General features: G+C 40.9%; 1 protein-coding gene across 25 annotated transcripts in view; it reads left to right on the forward strand.

The window, feature by feature from the left end:
* The window catches only part of LOC309632299 (small ribosomal subunit protein uS3m), a 173,823-nt gene that overhangs the window by 64,344 nt on the left and 87,562 nt on the right, over window positions 1-21,917 (forward strand). For 2 of the 25 annotated variants that reach the window (XM_082399661.1, XM_082399665.1), the window contains exon 5: window positions 14,226-14,341. The exons of 21 other annotated variants lie outside the window; for them this stretch is intronic. In XM_082399661.1, the coding sequence (XP_082255787.1) occupies window positions 14,226-14,260 (35 nt within the window). In that variant the 3' untranslated portion in view covers window positions 14,261-14,341. Of the gene's footprint in view, window positions 1-1,111; window positions 8,931-12,525; window positions 12,564-14,225; window positions 14,342-21,917 lie in introns of those variants that run through there. 2 more of the 25 variants (XM_082399662.1, XM_082399667.1) reach the window with 2 other exon arrangements.

Below are 21,917 nucleotides of genomic sequence, written 5' to 3' on the forward strand. Positions count from 1 at the left end.
TTGGAGAAGGACTACATGACCTCCTTGGTACAAAAGTGATCTGATGCCAATGAAATTCTGCATACGCAACTGTTTGGTTTTTCCAGAAAGCTGTCAAGGTCCCAAGGCTCCTTGCTCTGAGAACCAGCTGGGAGGGGAGGGGAGTGGCCTCAGAGCCAGATGCATAGACCCTCTGAAATTCACTCTGTCCCCTGGCCCCTCTGAAAGTGCTATTCCCACAGGCATTTCCCTAATTCTCTGAGAAACAGTGTTGTTTCCTCAAAAGGGCCTTTCATTTCATCCCATCCTGAATATCTAATTATTTTCTTGCTGAACTCCCAGCTGGCGGGGTGGGGGGGGCCCGCCGGGGTGCTGCTCGGCAAGGCTGATTGGGTTCTCTCACCTCCAGTCTTAACATGCATTCTGAGAGCCATTGTCCCTTAACCTGGGGTCCCGCTCCCATGTCACAGGCTGGGAACCTCACAGTAGCATCAGCACTTGGCTGGAAGGGAATAAGGAAACGTGGCATTTTCTGTGAGTCTGACGGTATAGTCACATGTGAGAAAACTGGAAAAACAGCTTACAGGTTTAATTTTTGTTTTTATTAAAACACTTTTAAGTGAAGTAAGTCAGACAGAGAAAGACAAATACTGTGTGATTACACTTATGTGTGGAATCTTCAAAAAAAAAATTACAGAGAACAGATTGGTGGTTGCCAGAGACAGGGAGTCGGGGGTGGGGGGGTAGTCAAAATGGTCAAAAGCTACAAACTTCCAGTTATTAAATATGTCAGTCATGGGAATATAATGTATGGCATAGTGACTGTCATTAATAGAGATGTATATTTGAAAGTTGCTAAGAGAACAGATCTTAAAAATTCTCATCATCAGAAAAAAAATTGTGTCTATGTGACGTGATGGATGCTGAATAGACTTATTGTGGTGATCATTTTGCAATATATACAAATATCAGATCATTATGCGTACACCTGAAACTAATATAATGTTATATGTTGATTATATCTCAATGCATTAACTTCAATCATAGAAAAAAAATTTAACCCTTAATATTGCCAAGGGGAGTGAGTTCTGTTTTTCTGTTTCTCTTTATACTTGCCTCTCTCCATAAAAAGAAATGTTGAGATGATGTATAAAGAAAACTGTCAGCACTACAGCGTAATTAAGGAACAAGATGAGGAAATAAAAGTCATAGAGGAGAAAGCAAACGACAACCAGGAGGAAAATAAATCGCTGAAATCCAGCTGCTGGTGGCCATGATCAAAAGGTACCCCTGCTGGAAAGTCCTTCAGCAGGAAACACTCTTCCAGCACTGACTTGAAACAAGCTCCCTGGGTGGAACCTTGTGGAAGTGGCTGTGAGGACACGCGGGGCATCACTCTTGACTTGCCTTGTCAACTGCAGTTGACAACGGGCAGCCATGTGCTTTACTGGCTTCAATGCCTGCATGGCTTCCTGGGATGCCCCTCGATGAAGGACAGGGCCTAATGTTGGCAAACGTTTAGGGTAAATGATCTTGCTCTTCTATTCAAAATGGCACGAGGCATGTGGTCCTTGGGTGCATCCGCCTCTGTGCCGGACACAAGGCGCTGACAGACAGACACAAGCCAAGTAAACCAAATAGGCAGGACCAGCCAGGGTTCTGAAGGGCAGAAGAAGAACGGGCTTGCTGAGCATCTAGTCCTGCAGCAGGCCAGCTCCTGCAGGACGCTGGACACATGCAAACCGAGAGACAGAGCCTGGAGCCCCATAGCTCCAGCCCCTGTGTGTAAGGAGGCGGAATGTAGCAGTACGTTCCTATGGGCCTAGGGAGGACAGGGGCTGCACCATCGAGATCCATGGCTAGCGAAGAGGCTGAGTCTGAGATCCCTGCAGTGACCCTGAGGGCAGCACCCCCCAAAGCAGCAAGAGAAGAACTGGTTCTGCCTTGCCTGGGAGAGCAGGTGGGGAACCCCAAAACTACCAGAAAAAGAGAGGTAGGTAAGAGAAAGGAAGAATAAAAATGAAACAACATATCAGAACAGAAACTTCCCACTCAAAATGAGATGATATTAAAAATTCAAAGCACCTGAAGCTATCTGAAGCTAAAGAAAGACAATAAAATCAACACTCAATACAAAAACTCCTATATGTAAATATAAAACATTTTTTTAAAAAATAAGGAATTATGAAATAGAACTGTCATTCATAAACCAAATACAAATGATTAAAAAATTAGAAATTTAAGAAATCAAAAGTATAGCACTGACATTACAAGAAAAAAGGAAAGAAAAAAGATAAACTCTAGACTAGATACAGTTGAAGGCAAAATGGTGAATCAAATGCTATCATTTCTCCAGGATCTAGCAGAGAGCAAAGAGATGAAAACATATCAACAAAAGGTCCCCAGATTGTGGGTTTCCAAAAAAAGGGAAGGGAGAGAATGGAAGCAAATCTACCTTGAAGATAAAATAACTGAGAAATTTTAGGCACTGAAGAAATACATAAGTCCTCAGATCAGAAATGCTCAAAGCATCAAGCAGCCTGAATGACAGGGAGTCCACACCATGACACCTGGTACAGAAGCTTCATGTGTCATGGGTAAAGAGAAATGCTAAAAGCTACCAGAAAATTGAGAAAAGACAACATACAATAGATGTCAGCCAGATGACAGAAGACTTCTCATCAGGAAAAACAGAGGCCAGAGGCACTGGAGTGATATTTTCAAAGGGAAAATATTGATTACCTAGAATCCTATGCCATGTAAGCTAGCATCTAGGATGCAGCCAAGAGGAAGACATTTCAGACATATGAAAGCTACTCCAGTCTCCTACCCATAGACACTCACTAAGGGAATCATGAAAAGTTGTAGATCAGTGAGAAGAAAAGTGAACCCAGACAGAAGTCATGGTATACAAGACCAAGGGTGAGGTTGGAACTCGATATATTATGTTAAAAATGAAACTGCTTATTGATCATACATATACAGGTACATGTTAATTATTGATTATACATATATAATGTATATATACGTTAACAATTTTTGTTAAAAAGATAAACATGTAAACAAAAATTACATGGGGTGGGTGATGTTCAACAGGTATTTACAAGATGCTGTGTTCTTTTAGGTGCAGAGGGAGGAAATGTAATGTTGAATGACAGTTAAAGTATATGTATGTTAAACTATATGTAAAAATATATATGTATACTGTATTATGAATTAAGGATATATCATATAAAGAGATATATGTTGCAAATATATTATATTATATATTAAGTAAGGATAACTATCAACAGACTGTGTGTGTGCTTAGAAACCATTAAAATAGGGGAAAGAATATACAAGATATTTACAGTAGAACAGAGGCACAAAGGAAGTTTTTAAAAGAAAAGCATAGAAAAAAATGATAAAGTAAAAGCAAAAGATAAGATTGGTAAATAGGTCAAATATGTCACCTATAATAAGAAATATGATGAATAAACCTACTAATAGGCAGAAACTATCATACTGAATTTTTAAATAACAAAAATCATCTAAGTGTTGTATATGAAAGACATCTAGGGCTTCCCCGGTAGTGCAGTGGTTAAGAATCCACCTGCCAATGCAGGGGACACGGGTTCGAGCTCTGGTCCAGGAAGATCCCACATGCCATGGAGCAACTAAGCCCGTGCACCACAAGTACTGAGCCCACGCACCACAACTACTGAAGCCTGTGTGCTTAGAGCCCATGCTCTGCAACAAGAGAAGCCACCGCAATGAGAAGCCCGCACACCGCAACGGAGAGTAGCCCCTGATCACCACAACTAGAGAAAGCCCACGCGAAGCAACGAAGACCCAATGCAGCCAAAAATAAATAAATAAAGTAATTAAAAATAAAAATAATAATTCTTTAAAAAAAAATCTAAACAACATAGAAATGTTGAAAATAACAGTTAAAATATACAAATATTAACCAAAAGAAAGCAATATTAATATGAAAAATAGAATTTGAGGCTAAAAGTATTAAAAGGGATAAATTTAAAGGAATGATCAATAATGAAGATATAATAATCATGAACTTACTTGTACCCAACAACATTGTCTTGAATTATATGAAGGAAAATTGTACAGAATTACAAAGATATAATGACAACTTTACCTCCATCTGAAAAAGAAGGATCAAGTATACAAACTAGCAGTAAAAATAGAAAAGATTTTGATAAACATTAATCTTGTTTTGATAGTTCTTTATGAAACCCTATACTCAACAAAAAGGAACTATACATTATATTTGAGGTCACATAAATTCTTTACAAAAATTCTTTGTGCAATATGCCACAAAAGAAATCTCAACATATTTTTAAAAAATTAATATTATCTGGAACTCATTCTCTGACCACAATGGAACCATTTAGTTAGAGCAAAAAATAGAGATAGATTACTTGAAAACAGCCATAATAATGAAACTTAAAATAACTGAAATAACTCATGACTTAAAGAGAAAATCACAATGCAGATTAACTTGTATGATGCATCTCAATCAGAATTTAGAAGAAAATTTATATTTTAAATATATTCATTACAAAGCAGGGAGGTTTAAAAATAAATAATTTTAATGTTCAGCAGAAGAAACTAGAGAAAGGTAAATAGAATAAACACAAAGAATGTAGAAAGAAAAAATTAAAAAAAGATAAGCACAGATGTAAATAAAATAGAAAACAAAAAAATAGACTCAATAGAATCAAAAGATTGTTTTTTGAAAAGAATGCTAAAAGTAGACAAATCTCTAACAGAATTGTTATAGAAATAATAAGAAAAATCACAAATGAATAATAAGAATATAAAAAGATATAAATCAAGACACCATACAGATTAAAAAATTAGTAAATTAATACTATGAACAACTTTCTCCTAATACATTTGGAAACTTAAATGAGTTAGACATTTTCTAGAAAAATATGATCAATTTGACTAAGAAAAAAGAGGAAATCTAAATCATAAACTTTAAAGAAGTAGAAGTAGAAATCTAATGATACTCAAAAAATCTAGAGCATTTTCACAAGCAAATTTTAGGAAACATTCAGGAAATGGATATCCTTATATCATACAAATTGTTCCAGAGAATTCAAAAAGAGTGAAACCTTAGCAACTTGTTCTATAACATTAGTATAATATGGATTTTTTTAACTGGCTAAGGGCATTATAGGAAATGAAAATTTTAGATAAATCATTAATGAACATCATTTCAAAAATCTTAAAATACTAAAAAGTCAAATTTAGCAGTGTATAAAAATAATACTTTATGGCAAGCAGTGTTTATTCTGAAGATGGAAAGGGGCTTAACATCAGAAAATATAGTCTTGTCTTTTTTTTGGTGTTATTTTTGGAAGTGTGTTACTTTTTTTTTTTTAATTAATTAATTAATTAATTTATTTATTTTTGGCTGTGTTGGGTCTTCGTTTCTGTGCGAGGGCTTTCTCTAGTTGCGGCAAGCGGGGGCCACTCTTCATTGCGGTGCGCGGGCCTCTCACTATCGCGGCCTCTCTTGTTGCGGAGCACAGGCTCCAGACGCGCAGGCTCAGTAGCTGTGGCTCACGGGCCTAGTTGCTCCGCGGCATGTGGGATCTTCCCAGACCCGGGCTCGAACCCGTGTCCCCTGCATTGGCAGGCAGATTCTCAACCCCTGTGCCACCAGGGAAGCCCCAGAAAATATATTAGTGTTATCCACCACATTACAGATTAAAGAAGAAAAAGTAATCCATAAAATTTTACACTATTTCATCATAAAACCTGTGCAAGCTAGTAATAAGAGAACTTAGGTGGCCCTTCCAAACCTATAGCAAGCATCATACCTAATAGTATAATACTAGAAGCATACCTATTAAAATACAGTAGAGAAATGCAAATCAAAACTACAATGAGATATCATCTCACACCAGTCAGAATGGCCATCATCAAACAGTCTAAAGCAATAAGTGCTGGAGAGGGTGTGGAGAAAAGGGAACCCTCTTTCACTGTTGGTGGGAATGTAAACTGATACAGCCACTATGGAGAACAGTATGGAAGTTCCTTAAAAAACTAAAAATAGAACTACCATATGACCCAACAATCCCACTACTGGGCATATGCCCTGAGAAAACCATAATTCAAAAAGAGTCATGTACCACAGTGTTTATTGCAGCTCTATTTACAATATCCAGGACATGGAAGAAACTTAAGTGTCCATCGACAGATGAATGGATAAAGAAGATGTGGCACATATATAAAATGGAATATTACTCAGCCATAAAAAGAAACGAAATTGAGTTATTTGTAGTGAGGTGGATGGACCTAGAGTCTGTCGTCTGTCATACAGAGTGAAGTAAGTCAGAAAGAGAAAAACAAATACCGTATGCTAACACATATATATGGAATCTAAAAAAAAAAAAAAGTCATGAAGAACCTAGGGGCAGGACAGGAATAAAGATGCAGACCTACTAGAGAATGGACTTGAGGACATGGGGAGGGGGAAGGGTAAGCTGGGACAGAGTGATAGAATGGCATGGACATATATACACTACCAAATGTAAAACCGATAGCTAGTGGGAAGCAGCTGCATAGCACAGGGAGATCAGCTCAGTGCTTTGTGATCACCTAGAGGGGTGGGACAGGGAGGGTGGGAGGGAGGGAGATGCAAGAGGGAAGAGATGTGGGGATATATGTATATGTATAGCTGATTCACTTTGTTATAAAGCAGAAACTAACACACCATTGTAAAGCAATTATACACTGATAAAGATGTTAAAAAAAAAAGAATAATGTTCCTTTCCCTACTTCTTAAGATTGTTGTCAAATTCAAATGAGTAATATACACGAAAGCATGTTACAAAGTGGAAAATACTGTTAAAGAGGAAAGTTTTTTAATTGCAGTATAGTTAATGTACAATATTATATAAGTTACAGGCATACAATATAGTGATTTATAATTCTGCATGTGCATAGTAGTACATACATATTTGTGTGTGTGCATATATATATACTTATGTGCCAAATATAACCAAGATATTCATCAATAATAAATAAATAAATAAATAAAATAAAATACTGGACAAGACATGGATGTCTGCTATCACTGCCTCTGTCTTATGGATAGAAAACCATGCAATAAAATAAAAACATTTAGGAAGGATAAGATTTAGAGAGAAAGAAACAAAACTGTCCTCATTTTCAGATGACATGATTGTTTACCCCCTTCCAAGTCAAGACAATAAACTGGAAAAATTCTTAAATAGAAGATCAACATAAAAAAATGAATAGTATTCCATTTAATGGGATCCTTATCAAATTACCCATGACATTTTTCACAGAACTAGAACAAATAATCCTAAAAACTATGTGGAAACATAAAAGACCCAGAATTGCCAAAGCAATTCCTAGGAAAAAGAACAAAACAGAGGGCATAATCCTCCCAGACTTCAGACAATACTACAAAGCTACAGTAATCAAAACAGTGTGGTATTGGCACAAAAACAGACATATGGATCAATGGAAGAGAATAGAGAGCCCAGAAATAAACCCACACACCTATGGACACTTAGTCTTCCACAAAGGAGGCAAGAAAGTACAACGGGAAAAAGATAGTCTCTTCAGCAAGTGATGTTGGAAAAGTTGGACACCCCTATGTAAATCAATAAAGTTAGAGCACCCCCTCACAACCTACACAAAAATAAACTCAAAATGGCTTAAAGGCTTAAATATAAAACACAACATCATAAAACTCCTAGAAGAGAACATAGTCAAAACATTCTCTGACATAAATCGTACCAATGTTTTCTTAGGTCAGTCGCCCAAGGCAATAGAAACAAAAGCAAAAATTTAAAAATGGGACTTAATCAAACTTATAAGCTTTTGCACAGCAAAGGAAACCATAAACAAAATGAAAAGACAACCTAAGGACTGGGAGAAAATATTTGCAAATGATGTGACCGATAATGGGCTTAATTTCCAAAATATACAAACAGCTCATACAACTCAATAACAAAAAAACAAACAACCCAATCGAAAAATAGTCAGAAGACCTAAATAGACATTTCTCCAAAGAAGACATATAGATGGCCAATAGGCACATGAAAAGACGCTAAACATCAGTAATTATTAGAGAAATGCAAATCAAAATTACAATGAAGTACCACCTCGCACTGGCCAAAATGGCCATCATTAAAAAGTCTGTAAATAACAAATGCTGGAGAGGGTGTGGAGAAAAGGGAACCCTCTTTCACTGTTGCTGGGAATGTTAGTTGGTGCAGCCATTATGAAAACAATAAGGGGGTTCCTCAAAAACTAAAAATAGAGTTGCCGTATGATCCAGAAATCCCACTCCTGGGCATATACCCAGACAAAACTAAAATTCAAAAAGATACATGTGCCCCAGTATTCATAGCACTATTCACAGTAGCCAAGACATGGAAACAACCTAAATGTCCATCAACAGATGAATGGATAAAGAAGATGTGGTATATATATACAATGGAATATTACTCAGTCATAAAAAAGAATGAAATAATGCCATTTGCAGCAACACAGATGGACCTAGAGGTTATCATACTAAGTGAAGTAAGTCAGAAAGAGACAGACAAATACCATATGATAACACTTACATGTGGAATCTAAAATATGACACAAATGAACATATCTATGAAACAGAAACAGACTCACAGACATAGAGAACAGACTTGTGGTTGCCAAGGGGGAGGGGATGAGGGGGAGGGAAGGATTGGGAGTTTGGGATTAGCAGATGCAAACTGGTATATATAGGATGGATAAACAACAAGGTCCTGTTGTATAGCACTGGGAACTATATTCAATATCCTGTAATAAACCATAAAAGAAAAGGATGTGAAAACGAATATGTATGTAAAACTGAGTCACTGCTGTACAGCAGAAATTAACACAACACTGTAAATCAACTATACTCAATAAAATTTTTTTTAAAAGTATGTATTCCTATACACCAATAATTAGAAAACGCAAAAGGAAAAAATCCTATACCCTGTGTGTGTGTAAACCATGAGTGTTCCCAAAAATGAATATAAGAAAATACATACATGCCCTTTAGTTTTAAAAATTACTAAACATTATTGAAAGACATAAAAGAAAACCTGAATAAATGGGGATATTCACCTCATATTAATGTATAAATACAGTGAATTTCCAATCCAAATCCCAATATGAGTCTATGTGGAACTTGACACATTGGTCATAAAATTGGAATGGAAAAATGAAACCCAATAATAGCTAAGGCAATTTTTATAAATAAAATGGAGGGACTTAAATCTCAATTTAGTAAGGCTATTACCAAAAACTGATTTTATTTTTCCCAGTTGGAACCTTTACTCATTTATTCATTCATTCAGTCATCATATGTGTTTAAGGCTCTACTCTGCACCATGGTCTGTTCCTGGCTTTAGAAATAGATGGATGAAGAAGACTAACAAAATGCCTTCCCTCAGGGCACTTACTTCCTAATAGGTGGAGCATGCAATAAACAAATATACTATGCCATTGAGTAGTGGTAAATGTTATGAAGAAAATAAAGTAAGTGGATAGAAAGGATATATTTTAGTGGAGGATGAATAGGGAAGGCAATTTTTGATAAAGTGATATTTGATCAGAAACCTGAATGAGGTTAAAGCAAGCTGTACAGTTATCTGGGGAAAGAGAAATGGCAGGAAAAAGAAGTGGCAAGTGCAAAGGCCCTGAGGTAGGAACAGTCAGTATGTGAGAAATAGCAAGTATGTCTTTAGCACAGTGAACAAGAGAGAGAGAGACAGAGACAGACAAACAGACACTGAGAGACAGAGAGAGAGGGAGAGAAGGAGGAAATGAGGTGAGGAAAGCAGCCAGCAATCAGGTTGCTTGAGGACATGGTATAATTGTGAATTTTATCCTGAATGTGAGCAGGGAATAGCATGATCAAATATGTTTTTAAAGGTGTAACTCTGCTGTTGTGTGGACAAGAATCTGTAGGGAAGCCAGAGAGGGAGGAGGAGGTCTAATTAGGAAGCCAGAGAGTAATGCAGGCAGAAGGTGGGAGTGGTGTGGTGCTGAGCAGCAGTGGTGGTGGGGATGAGAAATGGCCGGCTGGGGTAGAGCTGCTTACGGTAGAGCTGTCAGGATTTGCTGATGGATTGGATATCAGGTACAAGAGTCAGGATAGCTCCAAGGCTTTTAGCCTGAACAACTGTTGAGGTTTGAGCAACACAGGTTTGAGCCCTGGTCCCGGAAGATCCCACATGCCACGGAGCAACTAAGCCCGTGTGCCACAACTACTGAGCCTGTACTCTAGAGCTTGTGAGCCACAACTACTGAGCCTGCATGCCACAACTACTGAAGCCGGCGCGCCTAGAGCCTGTGCTCCCCAACAAGAGAAACCACTGCAGTGAGAAGCCTGCACACTGCAACAGAGAGTAGCCCCCACTCGCTGCAACTAGAGAAAACCCGCACAAAGCAGTGAAGACCCAATGCAGCCAAAAATTTAAAAAACAAACAAAAACAAACTGTTTTAACTCCAGCTTTACTGAGGTATAATTTACAAATAAAATTATGTATATTTAAGGTGATGATTTGATATACATATGTATTGTGAAATGATTATCATAATAAAGCTAATTAACACATCCATCACCTTACATAGTTATCATTTGTGTATGTGTGTGTAATGAGAACACAAGATCTACTCTCTTAGCAAATTTCAAGTATACAATATGATATTATTAACTATAGTCACCATGCTGTACATAGAGCCCCAGAAATTACTCATTTTTTAACTAAAAGTTTGTGCCCTTTGACCTATTCACTACAGTCCTGAGCACCTGGTAACTACCATTTTCTCTGTTGTTGTGAGTCTGAATTTTTTAGATTCCACATGTAAATGAGATCATACAACATTTGTCTTTCTGTGTCTGGCTTATTTCATGGCATTGTGTCTCCAGGTTCATCCATGTCATTGCGTCCTCCAGGTTCATCCATGTCATTGCAAATGGCAGAATTTCCATCATTCTTGTAGCTGAATAATATTCTACTGTACGTGTGTGTGTGTGTGTGTGTGTGTGTGTGTGTGTGATATCACATTTTCTTTATCCATTGACAGAAATTTAGGCTGTTTCCATATCTTGTCTATTGTGAAAAATGCTACAATGCACATGAGACTTTGGATATCTCTTTAAGATAGTGACTTCATTTCTTTTGATAAATACCCAAAAGTGAGTTTACTGGATCCCATGGTAGTTCTATTTTTAATTTCTGGTAGTTTTCCAAAGTGGTTTCACTGATTTACATTCCCACCAACAGTACACAGGTGTTCCCCTTTCTCCACATCCTTGCCAACATTTGCTATCTCCTATCTTTTTGATAAAAGTCTTTCTAACAGATGTGAGGTGATAGCTCACTGTGGTTTTGATTCACATTTCCCTGATGATGAGTGACGTTGAGTATCTTTTTATATTCCTGTTGACCATTTGTATATTTTCTTTAGAAAAATATCTATTCAGTTCCCTTGCCCATTTTTAATTGTGTTGTTTTTAATTGGGTGTTTTGCTATTGAGCTGTAGGAGTTTCTTATATATTTTAATATTAACCCCTTATCAGATACGTGATTTGCAAACATTTTCTCCCATTCCATAGGTTGCCTTTTCATTTTATTGTTAGTTTCCTTTGCTGTGCAGAAGGTTTTTGGGTTGATATAGTTCCACTTGTTTGTTTTTGCTTTTGTTGTTTGTGTTTTTGGTGTCAAATCCAAAAAAATCATTGCCAAGACCATTATCAAGGAGCTTTATCCCTATGCTTTCTTCTAGGAGTTTTAAAGTTTCAGGTATTACCTTTAAGTCTTTAACCAATTTCAAGTTAATTTTTGTGAGTGGTGTAAAATAGGGGTCCAATGTCTTTCTTCTGCATGTGGATATCCAGTTTTCCCAACATCATTTATTGAAGAGAATATTCTTTCCCCATTGTATATTCTTGGTGCCCTTGTCAAAGATTTGTTGATCATCTATGCATGGGTTTATTTCTAGGCTCCCTATTCCGTTCCACTGGTATCTGTATTTATGCCAGTGCCATTACTGGCATATAGTTTTGATTACTATAGCTTTGTAATATAGTTTGAAATCAGGAAGTATGATCCCTACAGTTTTGTTGTTTTTTTCTTAAGATTAATTTGGCTGTTTGGAGTCTTTTGTGGTTCCATACAATGGAATGTTAAGATAATTTTTTTTTATTTCTATGAAAACTGCCATTAGAATTTTGATAGGGATTGTATTGAATCTGTAGATCACTTTGGGTAGTACGGACATTTTAACAATATTAATTCTTCCAATACAAGAACATGGGATATCTTTCCATTTATTTGTGTCTTCTTCAATTTCTTTTATCAACGTTTTAATTGTTTTCAGTTACAGCTCTTTCACCTCCTTGGTTAAACTCATTACGGAGTATTTTATTCTTTCTGATGCTATTGTAAATGGATTTTTTTCTTAATTTCTTTTCCATATTTAAAACTTTAAAACTATTCTCTGAAACAAAAATCTATACACCAAGTGAGAAGACAAGATATAGAATGAGAAGAAATATTATTAATACATATAACTGGCAAAGAATTATATTCAGGATGGACAAAGAACACCTGCAAATCAATCTGAAAAATGAAAATCCACAAAAACAGGCAAAAAGTCATGAAAAGGCAAAGGACAGAGAGGAAACTGCAAGGTCAATACTGTAAGTGAAAACATGCTCAAAATCAAGGAAACATTAAAACAACCTGCATTATCCTTCTATAACCATCAGCTTAGCATAAATTAAAGTGTCTGACAACACAAGGGTTCAACAGGAGATAAAGAAGCAAGAAAATCCCTATGTGCTATTGGAGATCGTAAATTCCCACAATCACTGTGAAAAACAATTTGGAGAGAAGCAAACCTACTTTTCACATACGCTGGGTAAGGAGACAAATGGCATGCCTGTTTGTACCTCTGTAAGAGCTGGCACTTGGAAGCTTTGGGAGATGCAGTCCTCCTTGGGTTTCTGGTTCCCCTACGTGCCTTGCTGGCTGTGCCCAAACTGCAAAGCCTTGACTGCTCTTTACCCAGCCATCTTCAGGGCTGTATTTGCAAGGAGGAACCTCAAAGGATGAGGGAACTTTTCACTCCAGGACCAAGAAGCAGCTTCTCTACCGCCTGCTCGAAATCTGCAGGATCCCCAAGCTCAGAAGTCCTCTCCTGCAACCCAACCCAACGCAACCTGTGCAGCTGTCATCTGGCTCTCCACGTCACCCTATAGGTTTGGGGTCTTGGGGAACAAGCACAAATGTGCCAACACTCTGGCTGCTCCTTTGGCTGTGAATAATGAAGTCTCTCATCTCTGACCCAGGAATCTCATTCCTTCTACCAGCATTCAAGAGATTGCGGCCGCCTTGTTAGCTGGTAAGTGGGGTGGAACACCAGACCCTTCACGGCTCTTGACAGAAGTCACCTAAGTACCCATCATCATGACTGAAGTGTACAATATGCATGAATTGAAATGTTCTACACTAGTTCAATGAAATGAATTGTTATATCTGTCAGTATTATTACTGACAAAATATAAACGTTGAGTGAAACATTACGACAAAAACATAAGATTGAGTGAAAAAAGCTCATTACTGAATGATGTATTCAAATAAAATTCAATACTTTGTTATATATTTTTTATGGATATATGCATCCATAGTAATAGTATAGTAACATTCTGGGAACGAAAACGTCGATTTAAGGACAGGGAGGTACAGAGGGGCTTCCATGGTCTCTGTGTATTTTATTTCATAGTGAAAACCGACACAAATATGGCAGAATGCTAGAATTTTGTAAGTGGCTGTTCTCTATACTTGACTGTATTCTCTAATGTTTGGGATGTTCCCTGCATTTATAATGCCAGTGGTCATGGCATCAGTGTGTCTCAAACCCACAGCACTTTTTCCTTCAAATATGAATGTTGGTTCTCACAGTTCCAAAAGTCAGGTTTCTAAATGTAAATAGATATTTTTGTAGTGGAAACTTCTCTCAAATTAAAACACGTCCCAACTCGGGATCCTTGGAAAAACATCGCTAATTGTCCCGACTTGGAGGAAACCAGAGACACTTCTGCTTAAAAAAATAACACACAAAAAACCAAAAAAACTCTATTAAAGTCCCAACGTGAAGGCAGAAAAAGAGCCCTTGCTGCTCCCCGTCTGCACCTAATGACTCCATCTCTCTTTCTCCCAGGACTTTGTCCCTGGCCTCCTGCTCTGACCGTCTGAATACGGAAGATGAACTCATGTGGACACAGGCGCTGTGGACACAGGCTCTGATTTGGGAGAAAAGATGAATCATTCTGGCTGGTAACCTGATCTTTGTCCTTCTGCTGGTAAACAGTTGAAAGGCACTCAATCCATCCTCCGCTTTTTAAAACCAGAGCAGAGAATAAAAGGGCCAGAGGGCCCCGGCTTGAAAGGGGGGCCATTCATCACCTTCAGGGGAAGTAGGGTCAGATCTATTCTCTGGTCCTCCCTCCACCACACCGGCCCAAGAAATATTCACCTTGTTTCGGTTAGTGGGCCAAGGGTCAGAGGTCAACAGGGCTGCTCCAGCGGCCTGTGCAGTCCTGCAAACAGGCCACACAGGGAGATGGTGTTTAAAATTAGAATTCCGCGCACTCTGCGTAAGTTTCCAAAGCACAGGGGTCAACCTGTGAGTACTGGAGTGTCTGTCGGTGCTGCCTCTCGCTACAGAGGACATCCGGCAAGCTCAGATCCGAAAAAGAAAGGACGTGTCCCACATCTGCCCGCCTCACGTGGCCGACTTGCTAATGCCATTGTGGCCGGGGCACAGGGCTCTGCCTCTAGGTGTGAGTGGGCGGCTTGACAGAGCATCAACTCAGAGATGAGAACGGGCGTGAATATCACACGGTGGGCGGGAGGCAGGATGGGTGGCCAAAGCGTGATCAGCACTGAGATCAGATGTGTCTGGTGGCCAGACTGCTCAGAATCAGGCGGCCCGATGGCCCGGGGCTCCCTTCTGCAAGAGGCCGCACCCTGGCAGGTCCAGTCCTGAAGGCCGGGCTGCAAGAGGAAGCGTCCTTAGTGGTTGTGGGCTCCTTGTGACACCTGTGGGCCCAGCCCACCTGCAGACTCGCATCTTGGACCCCAGGAGAGAGACTGGGCTTCACCTTCGCCTGTGATCAGAACCCAGAGCACGGGAGCTGCGACAGGGCAGCAGCCAGAGACAGTGACGTCCACAGAATGAGGTGTGGGAGCTGATCGCTGAAGGAGGCCAGACAAGGAGAGGAAAACATGACAAGCGTTTTCTTGGTAATGTTGCTCTAGCTCCCAGAGAAATTTCAGAAGTAAAGCAGGTTCTGGAGGACTTTTGAATGGCCTCCTGCAATAGCATCGGGAAGGAAAGACCTGAGAAATATACGTTTGTGCATAAACCTATGTCAGTATTCGTTATTCCTTAAGAGGCAACCAAAGGCAAGAAATTCCTGTGCCGAATGGTATGGTCGGTTTTAAGATTCTCAGGATGTATTGCTGTATTGGTTTTCTAGGGCTGCCATAACACATGACCACACAGAACCATTTGTGTGACACTCTGGAGACTGTCAGTCCAAGATCAAGTGTCATCAGAGTGGTTCCTTCTGAGGCCGTGAAGGAGCTGTTCCAGGCTTCTCTTCGGCTTGTAGCCAGCTGTCTTCTCCCTGTGTCTCTTCACACCCTCCTCCTCGTCTTGTGTATCTGTGTCCAGATTTCCCCTTTGTATAAAGACCACTTGTATTGGATTAGGGGCACATTCTGTTCCAGTATGACCTCATCTCAACTTGATTACATCTTCAAAAACCTTATTTCCAAATAAAGTCACGTTCGAAGGAACTGGGTCTAGGACTTCAACGTATGAATTTTAAGGGGGCACAGTTCAACTCATAACAATTGCCAAATCAATTTTTTAAAAGATTAAGGCAATGAACAATCCCATCAACAATGTATTAGGGTATCATTTCGTTGCAATCTCTCTGGCATTTAGTGCTATCTTAAAAAAATTTTTTTTTTGCTTATTGATGGGTTTTTAAAATTGCTAATTCATTCCTAAGTAAATTGGCCATCTATGCACTAACTGTTTGAGTCCTTTCACAAAATGTAGGAGTATGTCTCCTCTCATACTGACTAGAATTGAAAAAGGCACCAAGAAGATAGGAGCTCAGTAAACAGATGAGCTGGTCCCAGCAGGATTCTTGCGTCCTTGTCCACGTCGATGTAAGCACCCTCCTACAAGTAACCATGAGTGTGGTAGAAATAACATACAAAAGTTAGAAGTACAGGATTCAGATCCCAGCTCTGGCACTTTCTATGTCTGGTATTTTTCCAACCTCCTGAGGTCTTTGTTATCTAATAGGCAAAATGGAAATAATATTACCCTCCTCTTTGGCTTTTCGAGGATTAAGTGGGGGTATTACAGTATCACACTGGGTGTGTTGTAGGTTCTTAGTAATGTCTGTAACTGCTGCTCAAGCTGCCAAAGTCACTCTGCAAGGACCAGATTCTGCCTGTGGAGTAAACCAGTCACGCATCACTAAGGGAACCAGATGACCAGGAACACCAGGCTATTTATGTGGATTAGCAGGTTTCTGCCTGGAAGAGGACTCTTCCTCTCATTCCTAGCTTCATGTGTCAGAATTGAGTCACACCGGGGCATCCACGGACTTAAGATTCAATTACTTGTCATATTGTTATTCAACCATTTCCTCCTTCCCTTGGTAAATTTAATTTTTCCTCATTCTAATGAAGCTCCTTGGAAAAATCAAATCATCGCTTTGTTTTAATGAGAGTAATCAACTAGTGATGGACGAGGCACAGAAGGGATGCGGGTTTGGAGGGAGGTCCCTAACTAAGCAGATGATGGTGCCAGGGCTGCTTTACGTTTGTCCTCAGTGAAAGGGCTGAGCTCTGCCCACAGCCCAGATGTACTGTGGTCACCCATGGACACTAGTGGGCCAGGAGGGCGAGCGTGTAAAAGAATACAAATAACTGTGCCGTTTTCTCAAGAACAATACACAGCTTCGCTTCGGTCATAACCTTCTATGTGTATACTCTCTAGAAATTGAGAAAAAAGTTTCTAGAACAATATAGTCTGCAACTAACTTACCCTCACAAAACAGATCATTTCAAATCAGCCCATTTACAGTTTTGAAATGGGGTCTTATTCCTTCCCCATGGTGAAGTCTGGGTTTTCCTCCAACCTCCACTTCTCTGTGGGTGCCACGCCAACAGACAGGCTAAGCCCAGGCCATCCTGCAATCTGGTGGAGCCCCGGACGGCAGTGGCCCTGCGAGGTGTGTGCCCTCCTGCCTGCCCAGCCGCCTAACGCCGCAGCCATCTGCACCCCCGGGCCTGGCCCAGCAGCGGATGTTGACTCTGGCTGTTGCCAAGTGTCTGATCCAAGAAAGGAGTTCCTCCCACGCTGATCAGTCCCTCAGGAGGTACCCCTCTCTCTCTCTCTGTCTGTCTCATAGACACACACGTACATGCACACGTACATGCACACATGCATGCATGCCTTGGGGAGGATTAGGAAGGAAAAGAGGCACATAGCCCTCTGTGCCCACAGGTTTTGGAGAGAAGAGACAGACGTGAGCGGTGTGTGTATATGTGTGTGACCACTTTTCTCACATCTTCTTAATTCCCCGAGTGATTTGCTTTGAGAAATCAACACCGATGAGACCCAGGAGTTTTGTCATTATTGTTGTTTGTTTGTTGTCTTTGCTTTCCAGTTATCGCATCCTTTCTCCGATGCAGTAGGGATCCAACTATTTGCTTGAATGCAGGAGAGGGAAAGGGGTAAGCGAGGGAAGAAAATGGCAAGGGGCAAAAAGAACCTGATCCGTTTCTGAAAAAAAATAAAAATGTTATCCCTCCATGCTATGAAAAGCCTGCATTCCAAGGGCGACTTACATTGAGATGAGAATGACGGTGATTTATCTCAATAACTGATGACATAGCAAGCTAAAGGCTATGCCATCTCAGGCAGGTGAGGTGCTTTGATAAGATGCAGGGGAGAAAGCCTGATTGGGAGAGAAAAGGGTTCATTCCTGCAAGCAGGAGTACCACCAGGCCTGGAGCTGGAGGAGGGAGGCTGGAAGAGGAAGCAGGACACGTAGCAGGGAAAACATTTAGTAAACATGCTCTGTGTTCCAGGCACTCGTAGGTGTATTATGAAACTTTCCAAGTTCTATAACGACTGTAGAGTACTTGATGTTTTCTCCATTTTATGGAAGAAAAAACTAAGGTTTTGAAAGGCTAGATAATTTTCCCTAGAGTATTCCTAATTAATGGCACAGCCATCCATCCAACAACTCAAGCCAGAAACCTGGATTCATCCTGGACACCCTGCTTTCCTCAGCCCACCTTCTCCATCCAGACACTCGGTCAATGAACCAGCCCCCTTGAGGCGACCTCCTAGAACTGTCCCACTGCTTTCTTCCCATTGGCCACCATCTTGCTTCAGCCACCTTGTTTTCTGCATGGATTTTTATGATAGCATCCAGTGGTCTTCCTGCCCAGTTAGCTCCCCAGAGAATCAGGCTGTGCAAAGACTGTTGGGCTTCCCTGTTTGACTACTTGGAATACCTGCTGTAAGTTGCACTTTGAAAGAGATCCGGTGCGCCTCCATTCTTTTTTTTTTTTTTTTTAATAAATTTATTTATTTATTATTTATTTTTGGCTGTGTTGGGTCTTTGTTGCTGCACACGGCGAACGGGGGCTACTCTTCGTTGAGGTGCACGGGCTTCTCATTGCGGTCGCTTCTCTTGTTGCGGAGCACGGGCTCTAAGTGCACGGGCTTCAGTAGTTGTGGCACTCAGGCTCAGCAGTTGTGGCTGGCGGGCTCTAGAGCACAGGCTCAGGAGTTGTGGCACACGGGCTTAGTTGCTCCGCCGCATGTGGGATCTTCCCGGTCCAGGGCTCGAACCCGTGTCGCCTGCATTGGCAGGCGGATTCTTAACCACTGCACCACCAGGGAAGTCCCAACCTCCATTCTTAAGAGGAAGCATGGTGCTTTTCTTTCTAGAATATTTAGTAGAGCCTTAGGCACATGTCTGAAATCTCCATTTGCTCATCATCAAACTGAAACACGTTTTCCTGAAATCTAAAATAATTTAAAGTTTATGAAGCCAGGTTGGTTTTGATCCAGACACAAATCCTTAGCAACTAAGAACATTTTTGCTTTTTTTTTTTCTTAAAAAAAAAGTCTGTTTTGTTTTGCCTGAAACTTGGAAGACACACATATATCAATTCATTTACAAGAATTAAAGTAAATTTTAATTCTGTTTTAACTTTCCACCTCGTCATCCCCAAACTGTACCAAATATCTTTTTGTAATGCATTTTCTGAGCCACAGCCTGCGGCAGAGACTGAAGCTGGGCAGGGCGCTGTGTGGATGAATTATGGCGTCAGCCTCCCAGGTCACATCTGGCTCTCATTCCATGAGCTCTGAATGGTGCCGTCTGTGTTCTTCAGACACTCTGCACCCAGAAGTTATCAATCACCTAGGAAGGAACAAACTCGAACACCTCCTACCTGCTTGGGGTTCTTAGTACAGAACAGGAGGCAGAACACCGAGCTTCATTTTTTGGAGGAATGGAAGAAATAGAGAGGTTTCTTTCAGCAGAAAATGTTGACTGTTGCATGATTATTCAGAGGTGACTTTTGTTCGACTCTTGCCTGCTCTGCCCTCGGTCTCGTATTTTATGGCTTCCCCATCTCCATCTCATTCCAGCGAGCATTTCACCACACACCAGGCGTCACCCTTGTGGTTCACATGCCTACCTCATCTTCTCCTCCTCTGCCCCCTTAGGCAGATACTGTTACCTTGCTTCCTGCGTGAGGCCACTGGGAGCCTGTGAGAATTTCGATGTCTTGCCCATAAGCCAGGATCTTAACGTGCTCCTTCTGCTAAGCTGTGTTGTTTGGAGGACTTAAGTCTTTGAAGCTCCTGAACATTCTGACTTTCAGCACATCTAGAGCTGGGATGTATTTTTGAGATGAGACAGTTTAATTCCTTAATCTCCCTGGGGGGGGGGGGCGGACTTCCCTGGTGGCGCAGTGGTTAAGAATCCGCCTGCCAATGCAGCGGACACGGGTTTGAGCCCTGGTCCGGGAAGATCCCACATGCCGCAGAGCAACTAAGCCCATGCGCCACAACTACTGAGCCTGTGCTCTAGAGCCCGCGAGCCACAACTACTGAGCCCACGTGCCACAACTACCGAAGCCCATGCGCCTAGAGCCCATACTTCGCAACAAGAGAAGCCACTGCAATGAGAAGCCCGTGCACCACAATGAAGAGTATCCCCCGCTCGCTGCAACTAGAGAAAGCCCGTACGTAGCAACGAAGACCCAACACAGCCATGGAAGAAATTAATTAATTAATTAAAAAAAAAAATCTCCCTGGGGGAAACTAAAGTTCTGAGGGACAGGCTGCTTTCAAGTTAAACAGACTTAGACTTGAAATCAGAGGTCCTCATTTGAATGCCCATTTTGCCAGATCTTAGCAATTTGGACAAATCTTATAATCATCCTGAACATCAGGTACTACTATACCATTCACGGGAGTCGAGTGAGATCATCTGAACAAGCAGGTCTTCAGGGTCTGCTCTTGGACGTGACTCCTGCCCTAGCGGATCTTGTCTAGGGAGAGAGGCAACTGGAAAGTAAATTTTAAAATATACTCTTAAAATTATGCTGAGACTTGCAAAACCTTCTTATCCCTTTCAACAGTCCCATTACCCAGCATTTTTTTTTTTTTATTTTTTTTTTATTTTTGGCTGTGTTGGGTCTTCAGTTCGTGCGAGGGCTTTCTCCAGTTGCGGCAAGCGGGGGCCACTCTTCATCGCGGTGCACGGGCCTCTCACCATCGTGGCCCCTCCCGCCGCGGGGCACAGGCTCCAGACGCGCAGGCTCAGCAGTTGTGGCTCACGGGCCCAGCCGCTCCGCGGCACGTGGGATCCTCCCAGACCAGGGCCCGAACCCGTGTCCCCTGCACTAGCAGGCAGATTCTCAACCACTGCGCCACCAGGGAAGCCCCCCCAGCATTTTAATTATAGGCTCATCTGAGTTCTTCTAAGCAATTAAACCAAAGTATCCCTGCATATGTTGATATAAATCCACCATTCTGTCACTGTCTCGAAGTTACAGTAGTCAAGGCCAGCATGTACCTCCAGCCACCTCTCTCTCCCAGTGGTTATGCAGATCCCACACCAAAGAGGAAAAAGGCTCATGCAGATTGGCCTTGCCCAAGGTATCTCCAGGATGCCTTCCAGACCACCCGCTCTGACTCACACATGTTACTGGTGGTCTCCACAGTCTAATGTTAGGTCCACCAGCCAGGGACTTTTGCTGCTGTTACCCCTAGTTCCCAGGGCCCCAACACAGCACCTGGACCTCAACAGGCATGCAAAAATAGTTATTAAATAAGCAAACAAGTGAGCAAATGAATTGTAGCGCCTGCAAAGAAAGAGCAAAACTAGTGGCATAATTCTAAAAATGTTATAGCCAATGACCATTAAAAGGGTAATGGTCACAACTCTGTGCCAACAAACTTGAAACTTAGACGGACCAATTTCCTGACGGAGGAAATCCACAGAACTCACTTAAAAAAGAAATAGATAATCCAATATCTATTAAAGACTTAGATCAATAATTAATAACCTTCCAAAACAGAAAGCAGTGGACACAGATAGTTTCACTGGTGGATTCTACCAGACTGTAGAGAAGTTATTCCAATTCTCTACACCAGTCCCAGAAAATAGAAGCAGGGATAGAACACTCATAGAACATTCTATGAGGCCAGCATTATGCTAATGCCCCAAACCAGAGAGAGACAGTATAAGAAAGGAAAACTACAGACCAGTATCTCTCATAAAGATAGATG

Source organism: Balaenoptera borealis (assembly GCF_965194805.1).
Source record: "Balaenoptera borealis genome assembly, chromosome: 7".
Taxonomy (NCBI): Eukaryota; Metazoa; Chordata; class Mammalia; order Artiodactyla; family Balaenopteridae; genus Balaenoptera; species Balaenoptera borealis.